General features: G+C 34.9%; 2 protein-coding genes across 2 annotated transcripts in view; both read left to right on the top strand.

Moving 5' to 3' along the window:
- The window catches only part of LOC146729964 (uncharacterized), a 28866-nt gene extending 28204 nt beyond the window's left edge, over positions 1-662 (top strand). Inside the window, exons 2-3 of the mRNA XM_085494724.1 lie at positions 557-624; positions 656-662. Coding sequence (XP_085350850.1) covers positions 557-624; positions 656-662 — 75 coding nt within the window. The remainder of the gene's footprint in view (positions 1-556; positions 625-655) is intronic.
- LOC100372385 (zinc transporter ZIP10-like) lies at positions 556-12593 on the top strand. The gene is made up of 7 exons (XM_002738482.3): positions 556-752; positions 2491-2666; positions 3935-4075; positions 5891-6026; positions 7921-8292; positions 8448-8635; positions 9515-12593. The coding sequence occupies exons 1-7, from the start codon at positions 671-673 to the stop codon at positions 9659-9661; spliced, it is 1242 nt and encodes a 413-aa protein (XP_002738528.2). The 5' UTR covers positions 556-670; the 3' UTR covers positions 9662-12593.
- Positions 12594-12934: the final 341 nt, after the last annotated feature.

The following is a 12934-nucleotide window of genomic DNA, read 5'->3' as shown; positions in this document are numbered from 1 at the left end:
TGGTGGTGGGGGTCACCATGTAAACTTTCGATAACCCAGCAGAATGGAAACGAGTTATTAAATTGAGTGAGGTAGAAATCACCCCCCCCCCTCATTCTTACAATTATACCGACTGATGGCCTGGTGCTGCGGATTGTAGTTTATTTTCCCAGAATTCATTGCGGCTAGAACATTATAAAATAGAACTCTGTGTGGGAGATTAACGTACTCTATTCATTAAACGTTTCAAAGTCAATCGTCGGTCAGCACGTATTTTACGGGTATAATAAATCGTTTCAGTGATTTCTTTACTAAATAATGATTCATGAAACTATTATTCTGTTATTATAGAAACTGATAACTATTATTTTAGGAACTGATAATTAATATTGTACCAAACTATTTCCCAAAATTCAGACTTTTGAATTTGTATTTGAATTTAAAATGCGTGTCACAATTTTTTGTGTAGTCTTGGGCCAAAAACACATCTGGCCATAGTAGTTTTCTCTCTAAGAATCATAGAGGGAGCTATAACATCATATTTATTACATTTTCTTTTTTTTTTAATTATCTGTAGTGTTTGTCTCCTGGTCAGCTGTTCCATATATATGGTTTCCATCCCTGGGAAAGGCTTGATGCATCCCAGTTTTTAAAGATTTGCCCCATATTGGTGCAGCAGCTAGACAGCCACATGTGCCATCAAGAAGACCATACTCATGGGGAGGAATCTGTTCAAATTGAACAGCATGGTGGATTCGCTGCTCCATTAATTGGTAATGCCTCCTGCAAATATTTTTAAATGTTATTTAGTATGAATGTCTGTGTTAGCTTACTAAGATTTTAATTTGTCTGAAAATAGAGGTAATCCAATTTGACACTGAAAAAGTTTGTTTACTGGGTCATTGAAAAGTGCTCAAGATGACCCAACTTTATCACATAGCTAACAAGCCAATCAGGAAACAGGTTGTGTAGATACCTGTAGAAGTGATTTGAAAGACAGTATTTGATTGGCTACCGAATCATGTAACATAGCTGACAAGCCAATCAGGAAACACATTGTGTAGATGGAATTGATCTGAAAGACAGTATTTGATTGGCAAACAAATCATATAACATAGCTGACAAGCCAATCAGGAAACACATTGTGTAGATACATGTAGAATTGATCAGAAAGACAGTATCTGATTGGCTAATAAATCATAGCTGACAAGCCAATCAGGAAACACATTGTGTAGATACCTGTAGAAGTGATTTGAAAGACAGTATCTGATTCGCTAACTAATCATATAACATAGCTGACAAGCCAATCAAGAAACACATTGTGTAGATACATGTAGAAGTGATTTGAAAGACAGTATCTGATTCGCTAACTAATCATATAACATAGCTGACAAGCCAATCAAAAAACACATTGTGTAGATACATGTAGAATTGATCAGAAAGACAGTATCTGATTGGCTAACAAATCATAGCTGACAAGCCAATCAGGAAACACATTGTGTAGATACGTGTAGAAGTGATTTGAAAGACAGTATCTGATTGGCTAACTAATCATATAACATAGCTAACACGCCAATCAGGAAACACATTATGTAGGTATGAGTGGCTACCTAAATTATTCACCTCCCCTTGTTGGTCCAATACAACTTCTGACTTTTGTATTCTAAGTAAATTATTGCAACTGGCGAACTCTGTTGACCAATCACATTAGACCACAGTGTCATATACTTTAAAAACAGGAAAAGACAACGAAAATGAATCAATTTAGTTTTTGGCAACTGTAATATTTCAGAGAAAATCACATTTTGTAACGCAGCGCAAGACTCGCAGCGAAAAATTATATCAAAGGTAATCTGTAATCTACATTAAAGGGCGGTGGTCGTCGTGCCGCGTCCTGTTCGATATGGGACTCATAGCAACGTATACAATGCGTGTAAAATCCATTGTTTATTTACATGAAATTCGAACATGCGCTGCGCGACGACCACCGCGCTTTAAAGATTAAACATCTTGTAGCCATCAGTGAAAAAAATGCACAAAGATAATCAAAAGTAATAAAAATGAATTTTTATGGACATCTTTTATTTTTAAGTGAGTAATTTATGTCACTTTTAAAAACTTTTTTATGTATACTTCAGACTTAAATCTTGTCTCTGAAGCCAAACGATTGTTCAAGGCATAAATCTTGAAAAATGCTTCTCGCTTGCATTTCACAGTTGAGTCATAACAAGAATTTAATACATCAAAAAAACCTGTCAACAAATAAGCTGCTCTCTGATTGGTCTGATTGTTAGGTGTTAGAGTTGGGTAGCCAATCAGGCACAATCTTGCACGTAGCTTCACATTTACTGGCATTTTGGGCTGCTACGATTTAATTACAAAACTAAGACTATATACGTTGACAAAGACGTATATAAATAAGGTTATGAAAAAAAGTACAGAAGGTATGCATTCAGGCAGTACTGAATCTCATCATGAGATTCAATTAACATGAACGATTTTTTTTTTCAGTATGGGGTTACGGTTTTCTTTCAATCACCGTTATCAGTGCCGTTTCATTGATGGGTATTATGACGGTTCCCTTGACGAGACGATATCCCAAGCTGTATAAACGTGTTCTGTCATACCTAGTAGCGTTGGCTGTCGGTTCTCTTTCGGGCGACGCATTGCTGCATTTAATACCACATGTAAGTAACATCCAATTATTTTCTGGACAAATATGTCAAAAAGTAAAAGTTGGTGATCCATAAAAAGGAAAATTCAATCTCTATATAAAGACACCTGTTTATAATGACCATTTAATAACTTCTTCTGCTTTAAAAAACTTTACTGTAAATGCGTTAAAGCGGGAGGGTCGTCACCTGCGCACGCGTGGGAATTGAGTTCCAAGCGACGCACACACGCTAAAAACGCAAAAGCTCATCGATAGACGCTTGTTTGTAAACAATGACACGCTATGGCCATCTGACGCATACGCTGGTGACGACCCCCCCCCCCTTCTCGCTTTAATTATTTACTGGGTTTTAATTTCGCTATTATTATACAGCTAAATTAAATAACAATACAACTCATTGTTTCCTCGACAAATTCGTGAAATTAAAATACAGTAAAAAAAAAAAAAACATCAAATTTAAATGTCAGTGAAAATAAATGCTTTCACAGTAGGAGTATGCGTAGCTGTGTTGGTATACTGTTATTGCAGAGATTGGGGAATAAATATGTCAGAGATAGGATGGCTGTGTACTTTTTTATTCTGTTATCTTCTGTTTTGCTGATGTGTTTATATTACCAAACTGTGTCTTCTGATGCAATGGTAGTGTAATTATTATTATTATCACCGTAACGACATAAGTTACAGCGTGCTGTAATTTTGCGTTATTTTACGAGGTATTTATGGAATGATAATGCACTACGCCATCGATTTGACCTCCTCTGCGTGTCGGCCGATACTGCCGCTATACTGTCTTTGTGCATACTTTGAGGTACTCATTCTTCTTTTTCTTCTTTTTCTTATTATTATTATAGTAATGATAAATAGTGGGGCTTTATTTTACAGGTCTGCCATTTTGGATACTACAGTCCTTATTTGGAAGTTACATTTTCTAATAGATTTTATTTGAATAAATGGCCGCCGAGATTTCATGGAATACAAGAGTTCACTAGACTTGGCTTTGTCTTTCAAATATTGTATTATTCTCTCTCGTCATCACGTCCACCAGTCTCCTGACCTATGTAACCATGGTATTTTGCTTGATGGAGATAGAGAATAGAAGACTATTTGTGGAGCAAAAACCAGTCATGTGACTCTCTCACTCTCAACGAAATCGCCATTTGCAACTAAGTCCCGTTTTTATTTAAATCAAGAAGTTCTCTGTAAATGATTTTTTATACAAGATTTTATTTACTGCTCTAATCTGACTGTTTTTGTTTTTTTGTTTTTTTTGTTACTCTACAGTCTTTTGATAGCCATGACGATGGACCATCATCTCACAGTCTTGATCCAGTTTATCGAGGATTAATAGTTTTATTTGGAATCTATTTTTTCTTCATGGTTGAGAGGATAATGAATCTCGTAAATGGAAGAAAGAAAAAACGGGTGAGTGGCGCCCTCGTGTGTCAGTTGAGGTAGATAGGATTACTGTAAATTACTTTATTCTCACTTAGAATTTAGTTTCGTTTGAAATATTATTTCAGCGAAAAATTAATTTTACAGTATTTTACTGTACATTACTGTAAAAGCATTAATTTTTATTGGAACTTGATTCATACTTTGATGATTCTGTGTATATTTCCCATGAAAAATCAGTAAAAATAAATTCTATTCAAAATACCCAAAATGTCTTTTCAGCGAAAATTAATTCTACAGTATTTTGCAGTACATTACTGTAAAAGCATTAATTTTTAATGGAATTTTATTTAAATTTTTTTGATGTTTTTATCATATAAACGGGAGTATATTATTATTAAATTAATTTCATTGTGAGAGTTCAATTTCACGATGTCATAGGTCAAATCAAAGATTTATGAGAATAATGGTATGTAAATTTTGAGAAATATGCGATGAAGAACTTGTGTGAATTGTCGAAGTCACACATGATCACAAAATCACGCCACAAGCTTACATTTCTAGAAATGCTAATGTGATTCTTTAAAAACAATTGTTAGTGTTCATCTTGGGCTGTTTTGTTCTTGTAAATAAATTAATATGCCGTTAATCTCACTCATACATAAGCGTACACTGCATGGTTTTATTGCCATTGGTTAAAATACATTTGGGAGGAAGAAGGAATCTGCAGATGTTCCCCCAAATGGGGGACTTTTTTGAGCCAGATTTTTTTGAAATGTGGTTTCTCTTGAAACAAAAGATATTGGAGTCTATAATTAAACTCAAAACACAAGTTTATACCATTAATTCAAGATCTTACGGTATCTTTTTAATTTTTTTTTACCGTACTTCCTCGAGTATGAGCCCAGGGGCCTGAACATGTAAAATCGAGAAAATTAGGGGGTGGGCTTATACTCGAGGACCACCTCAGAAACGATTATTGTTTGGGGGATTTCAAATTGTAACCATCTTCCCAACCACGAAAAATTATCCAAATTACATTTTTCATTCACAGCGCTGGTCTCGGAGAAATATTACGTATTTTTGATTTTCGTGCCACTTTTTACAATGATGAAATAAATGTGTTAAAAATACACACATTTTATTACAATACGGTTTACATTCCGTCTGAATTTACAATGCAAAAATGGGCAGAGTCTGTGGGAAAACAGTCGAAGGCAAGATCATTATCATTATCTTCTTTGTGGAATGTTTTTGATCGTATGCAAACTCTCTTCCCGCCATGATGTTTTTCATCATGATTTGACCTGAACAACTCCTTTGACCTAACAGGTCATGTCCTTCGTTAACCAATCAAAATGCTGTGTCGTACAGACGAAGTTTTCCGATTATTGACGAAGTAATTATTCAACGCAATGCAGAAGTGAATTACCGCGATGTTAAAATGCGATCTGATTTCGACAACAAAAACGAAGATTTTTCCAAAAACTGTTGATTCACAATTTTCGAAAGGTAAACTGAGGGTGGTAAAACATCGGGCAGGAACCAAACTACCGTACCAATCACGATTATCATGCAATGAAATATACTTTTTACATGCATATTTTAATAAATGTTGTCGACGCCCGGTAAAAACACCCTGGGCTTATACTCGGGGATGCCCTCAACTTGTTAAATGTCTAAAAACAGTGGGGTGGGCTTATGCTCGGGCAAGTACGGTAATATCGGAAAACTGAATCCATATTTTATTTTTCTATCTAATAAGCTAATAAACAAAGATAAAAATAAACTCGGCCATTATTGGGTTTCTAAATTGGTGCATGTATAAATTACTTTTTGTTTCAGAAAAATCGCAGGAAATTTAAAGGCAAATTTTGGATATCTTATCAGAGTGAATCAGTTGGTGCTAAACTTAACAAGCATGAGGAAAGGTACAACTCATTGCAGTACATACAAATGATAACGGTGCACAAAGGTACAGGTACGGAAATTCTTTTTTTCTTTCTTTTTTTTCTTTTTACAGGTCTTTATACACAAGTTGCTCATACATTATGCCCTGAGACTGTCTAAAAATGGTCACTATAGGCAAGTGGTCTTTATACACAGGTTGCCCATACATTATGCCTTGTGACTGCCTAAAGGTGGTCACTATAGGCAGGTGAGGTTGTCCATATACACAGGTTAGTCTTACATTATGTCTTGGGACTGCCTAAAAGTGGTCACTATAGGCAGGTGAGGTTGTCCATATACACAGGTTAGTCTTACATTATGTCTTGGGACTGTCTAAAAAGTGGTCACTATAGGCAGGTGGTCTTTATACACAGGTTGCTCATATGTTATGCCTTTGGGACTGTCTAAAAAGTGGTCACTATAGGCAGGTGGTCTTTATACACAGGTTGCTCATATGTTATTTCTTGGTACTGTCTAAAAGTGGTCACTATAGGCAGGTGGTCTTTATACACAGGTTGCTCATATGTTATGTCTTTGGGACTGTCTAAAAAGTGGTCACTATAGGCAGGTGGTCTTTATACACAGGTTGCTCATATGTTATGCCTTTGGGACTGTCTAAAAAGTGGTCACTATAGGCAGGTGGTCTTTATACACAGGTTGCTCATATGTTATGTCTTGGAACTGTAAAAAGGGGTCACTATAGGCAGGTGGTCTTTATACACTGGTTGCTCATATGTTATGCCTTTGGGACTGTCTAAAAAGTGGTCACTATAGGCAGGTGGTCTTTATACACAGGTTGCTCATATGTTATGCCTTTGGGACTGTCTAAAAAGTGGTCACTATAGGCAGGTGGTCTTTATACACAGGTTGCTCATATGTTATGTCTTGGAACTGTAAAAAGGGGTCACTATAGGCAGGTGGTCTTTATACACTGGTTGCTCATATGTTATGCCTTTGGGACTGTCTAAAAAGTGGTCACTATAGGCAGGTGGTCTTTATACACAGGTTGCTCATATGTTATGTCTTGGAACTGTAAAAAGGGGTCACTATAGGCAGGTGGTCTTTATACACAGGTTGCTCATATGTTATACCTTTGGGACTGTCTAAAAAGTGGTCACTATAGGCAGGTGGTCTTTATACACAGGTTGCTCATATGTTATGTCTTGGAACTGTAAAAAGGGGTCACTATAGGCAGGTGGTCTTTATACACAGGTTGCTCATATGTTATGCCTTTGGGACTGTCTAAAAAGTGGTCACTATAGGCAGGTGGTCTTTATACACAGTTTGCCCATACATTATGCCCTGAGACTGTCTAAAAAGTGGTCACTATAGGCAGGTGGTCTTTATACACATGTTGCCCATACGTTATGCCCTGAGACTGTCTAAAAGTGGTCACTATAGGCAGGTGGTGTTTATACACAGGTTGCCCATACATTATGCCCTGAGACTGTCTAAAAGTGGTCACTATAGGCAGGTGGTCTTTATACACAGGTTGCCCATACATTATGCCCTGAGACTGTCTAACAGTGGTCACTATAGGCAGGTGGTCTTTATACACAGGTTGGTCATATGTTATGCCCTGAGACTGTCTAAAAATGGTCACTATAGGCAAGTGGTCTTTATGCACAGGTTGTTCATACATAATGCCTTGGCACTTTCTAAAAGTGGTCACTATAGGCAGGTGGGGTTTATATAGTGATGGACAACAACACTGATTTGACTTCGGCCATGTTGAATTAGCAAGACAATCACAAGTGACCAAATAATTTTTCTATCGAGCTAACAACGCTATTAGGTGACCTTCAGGCGTAACGAAAATAAGATTCAAAAATACTACATGGCGTTTTGTGCTGCTGAATGTACGCTGCTTTGTCCCTCTGATGTTAGAATGTAACATTTGTTATTTCTTTTCTCCAATTATTTAGGTGAAACACACAGCTACATCCAAAAGCCTGAAAAACAAGACGAAGAGAAGTGTAGTCAAAACCATAACCATGATGACCATCACCATAGTGATCATCACCATGACACCCACCAGCATAGCGATCATCACCCTGATGGCCATCATGACAGAGATGAGGAAGCTGAAGAGAACCAAGGTCACCATGGGCACAGTCATAATCATGGTGATATAAAGAGTCAGAACATTGCCTCGGTTGCTTGGATGGTCATCATGGGAGATGGTCTACATAATTTTAGTGATGGCTTAGCGATTGGGGCTGCCTTTGCTGGCAGTATTACAGCTGGGCTTAGTACAACAATTGCTGTATTTTGTCATGAACTTCCACATGAATTAGGTGAGTTGGAACCTGCTTGGTTAATAAGGTTTATGACCTATTAGCAGTTTTGTCCACCTTTGCAATGTGTAATATACATTATTTTGAAATGGATCATATGATTATTTTATAGCAAGGTTTCTATAGTTTATCTGTGTTTATTTTTTTTTTATCAGGTGACTTTGCAATCCTGCTTTCGTCCGGGATGAGAGTGAAGCAAGCGGTCATGTACAGTCTTGTCTCCTCTATATTGGCGTACATTGGTATGTGTATTGGTGTGGCGCTAGGCAACATTGAATCTATGAGTTCGTGGCTTTTTGCATTAGCTGGTGGAATGTTTTTATACATTGCCCTGGTTGATATGGTAAGTGTTTTATGAGGCTGCCCTCAGTGGTGAGAGGGGGAAAGTTTTATGATGCTGCCCTCAGTGGTGAGTTGTTATGGTTTTTATGATACTGCCCTCAGTGTTAATAAGGTCATAGGGCGTGGTTGCTTTGCAGCGCGTCTTTGAATTTCATGTAAACAAAAAATGTATTTGTATGCTGCCCTCAGTGGTGAGTTGTTATGGTTTTTATGATACTGCCCTCAGTGTTAATATGGTCATAGGGCGTGGTCATTTTGCAGCGTGTCTTTGAATTTCATGTAAACAAAAAATGTATTTGAAACGTTTTGTGTGCGTCGCTACGAGTCCCACATCGAACAGGATGCGGCGCGACAACCATAGTCCTTTAATGAAAAAAATACAGCTTAAAGAGGTACAAGTTAAAAGTTTTTGTTTTCCTAATAAAAAAAAAATCAGTTGAGAAAACTATAAATTACAAACATTCTTTCTACGAGCAAATCAGATGGAAAGTTTCTCATTAGCATAAACTGTAAACTGTTTAATTTTCACTGGATTTTATGAAATTCATGAAGACTCGCTAAATTTGTCTGTGGTAAATATAAACCAGTCAACAGTATATGATGAGTATGACCTCTGACCTCTGACACTGTTGCCAAGGTCTTGAAGTCATATTATCAAAGTTATATAGAAAGTGTGTTTTACGATGGGAAGTTGTCTTCCATAATGCATTTAAAGTATTGTAAATCATCTTCTCGGCTAATTTTTCGTGATTTAATGGCAAAATTTTTTAAAAGCTGTTTTTTCGGACTCATCAAAATAATCAAAAACTTGCAAAATTGATGCTCAGTGGTGTAAGATGAGAATCTGATTCAAAATTTTGAATTTTGTGTGTCGTTTCAGCTTCCGGAGATGGCAAATGCGGCATCCACCAAGGACGAAAGTCAGTGCTGTCACCTATTGCTACAGAACCTTGGCTTTCTGACAGGAATTTCCATCATGTTGGCAATAGCCATGTTTGAAGAAGATCTGTTGGTCGCGTTGGAGTGAATAGTTTTTCGACGCTTATGGAATCATGTCTCCATGACAACAAGTAAATTTTGAAGTTATTGTGCAATAAATTAATTTACTTTGTAATGGTGCTTCTACTGACAAACAAAAAATCAAAATTTTTACAATGTAAGACTTTCTGTGTTTGCATGGTTGCTAAGCTACCATAAGCAGGAATACACAATTTTAGGCATATATGTTACTATAGCAACTTCAATTTTGTTCTGGGAATGTATTGGTGTCGATGTTACCTTTGAACAATGATATAATTTTCCTAAAATGTGGAAAATACATTTTTTTAATACATATACATGCAATGAAGTTAGAAAAAAATAAAATTTTATGATTTTTGTATCCGTATGGATTTTGTAAGTTAAAAAAAACTGAGGCAAACAATCGTATAGCCAGGAATTAACAATGAATAAAAAAAAACTGAAATTAATGAATTGTCAATTAGATTTTTAAAAATTCTTTTATATTAACACTAATGTGATTTACAAAAAAAAAATATTTTTAAACAGTACATTTTAAGCAGAGTTGAAAAGGTGTATATTAATTCTAAGGGACTGCTGTTGTTGCAGCATGGCATTATGGGATACATGTTTCTGTGTTTTAATGTTTTCTTTCAGCACATTTCTATTTGAAATGTCATCAAACAACATGTAGATTTTCCATTGACTTAATTTTTTTTCATGTTTTTGTTATTTTAATGCCACTAATATACTGTGGAATACTTTATTTTAGCTGGAATTAATTTTCGCTGAAAAGGTTTTTTGGGCGTTTTGCTTGGAATTTACTTTCACTGATTTTTGATGAGTTTAATGTGAAATATAGGAAAAAAAGTATATTCGCTGGATTTTATTTTCACGGAGTCATCCCTTCAGCGAAAATAGCGAAAATAAATTCCAAGCAAAAATATTCTACAGTAATTATATAACACGAGTACATTCAATAATAAGTGATATAATAATAAGGGACAAACCATTTAAAATTATGGGGGTGGCTATAAGATTTGTTGGAATAAATTACAAGCAAGGTGATTGAGGGAAAACACATTCAGAAAAAATGAAAATTTACAGGTAATACACTGTGAAGAAAAAATACAAGGCAGGGAAACACTGTTGGCACATTCAAACAAAGGGGAAATGTGCGGATAAAGCACTATGAAAAGAAAATTGCACTTGTCCCACTATCCCAGCCATATGTGATAATAAAATAAATACGATATTTACTATATGGGGGCCGCCATCTTGTGTGTGGAAAAATCCTTTGCATACAAACACCTAATTACACAAAGAACATAGAACACTTTCCTTGGGTATTTGAAACCGAAATTATTATCTTCTAATGGCTGCTGAGCTGGAATGACAATTCGTGTAATTAGGTGTTCGTATTTAAGAGATTTTTCCACTCATTAACGACGAATTCGACCAAATTTTTTTATCGGTTGGCTTGATATAACCCAAACGGATTGCATTTTTGTGAAAAAAATTTGTATTTGTGTCCTGACTTGTAAGAATCTGAAAAACGCGTTTCACAGCTTGTTTCTTATTTAGTTTTATGCTGCATTCAAGAAGGCAGCCCTCATATAGTAAATATCGTATTTATTTTATTAATACATGTGTGCCAGCTGACTGTGATCCCAGCTTACAACCTCTCTTGATTTCAAATAGTTGGCCCCTTATTATTATTATTGTGGCATGGCGCTTTCAGATTTCATATATGAAATGCCTACCATTTGAATTGAATCTGCATACAATTAGCTCATTTGTATATGCATATAATTAACATAATTTGCATATCATTAGCATCCACGTACATGTAATCTCTGTGAATATCTAATATAACATTCATATTTGTGTCAATATGCATATCATTAGTAGACAATTCTGTATCAGCAGAATTTATAACTATCATAATTGTTAAATCTGCATATAATTAAAATATAATCTGCATATCATTAGCATATAATTAATATATAAAAATGCATATAATTCCTATCCAGTCTGTATGTTATGTATTTGCTACATATTTGTGTATTTGCTACATATGGTCTGCGTAAGCATTATTCTGCATATATATTTATCTCATTATCATACAATCTGCATATTATTATCATATCATCTACATATCATTACCATATATTCTGCATATCATTATCGTGCAATCTGCATAACATTATCATATCATCTACATATCATGACCGTATATTCTGCATATCATTATCATGCAATCTGCATACATTATCATATCATCTACATATCATTACCACATATTCTGCATATCATTATCATACAATCTGCATAACATTATTATATCATCTATATCATTACCGTATATTCTGCATATCATTATCATACAATCTGCATAACATTATCATATCATCTACATGTCATTACCACATATTCTGCATATCATTATCATACAATCTGCATAACATTATTATATCATCTATATCATTACCGTATATTCTGCATATCATTATCATACAATCTGCATAACATTATCATATCATCTAAATATCATTACCATATATTCTGCATATCATTATCGTACAATCTGCATAACATGATTATATCATCTATATCATTACCATATATTCTGCATATCATTATCATACAATCTGAATATCATTATTATATCATCTACTTATCATTACCATATACTTTGTATATCATTACCATATAATCTGCTTAACATTGCATTACATTTACGATGGGAAGTTGTCTTTCATAATGCATTCAAAGCATTGTAAATCAGGTTCTCAGCTAAATTTTCATGATTTAAATGATTTAATAGCAAAATTTATAAAAGGTGCTGACACTGTGCTTTGGGACAGACAGGAAATTATTTACTGACTTATTAAAATAATCAAAAACTTGTGAAATTAATGCTCAGTGGTGTAAAATTAGAATAAAATTGTTGAATTTTGTGTGTAGTTTCAGCTTACTAAGATGGAAAATGAGGCATCCTCCAAGGATATAAAATGCATATAATTAACATAGAATCTGCATATCATTAGCATATAATTGCTTATTATCAGCATAATCTGTATATTATTAGCATAATATGCATATTATTAGCATAATCTGTACATTATATGGTAATGATGTGTATTATTAGCATAATCTGCATATTATTAGCATAATCTGTATATTATTAGCATAATATGCACATTATTAGCATAGTCTGCATATTATTAGCATAATCTGCATATTATTTGCATAATCTGCATATTATTAGCATAATCTGCATATTATTTGCATAATCTGC

Source organism: Saccoglossus kowalevskii, chromosome 20 (assembly GCF_978046115.1).
Source record: "Saccoglossus kowalevskii chromosome 20, keSacKowa6.1, whole genome shotgun sequence".
Classification (NCBI taxonomy): domain Eukaryota; kingdom Metazoa; phylum Hemichordata; class Enteropneusta; family Harrimaniidae; genus Saccoglossus; species Saccoglossus kowalevskii.
This window is presented reverse-complemented; position numbering and strand designations above follow the sequence as displayed.

Coding starts and splice junctions, on each gene's coding strand:
- LOC100372385 (XM_002738482.3), top strand. CDS start 671: ATGTGCCATCAAGAAGACCATACTCATGGGGAGGAATCTGTTCAAATT. Junction 753..2,490: donor ATTCGCTGCTCCATTAATTG/GTAATGCCTCCT, acceptor TTTTTTTTTCAG/TATGGGGTTACGGTTTTCTT. Junction 8,293..8,447: donor TGAACTTCCACATGAATTAG/GTGAGTTGGAAC, acceptor TTTTTTTATCAG/GTGACTTTGCAATCCTGCTT.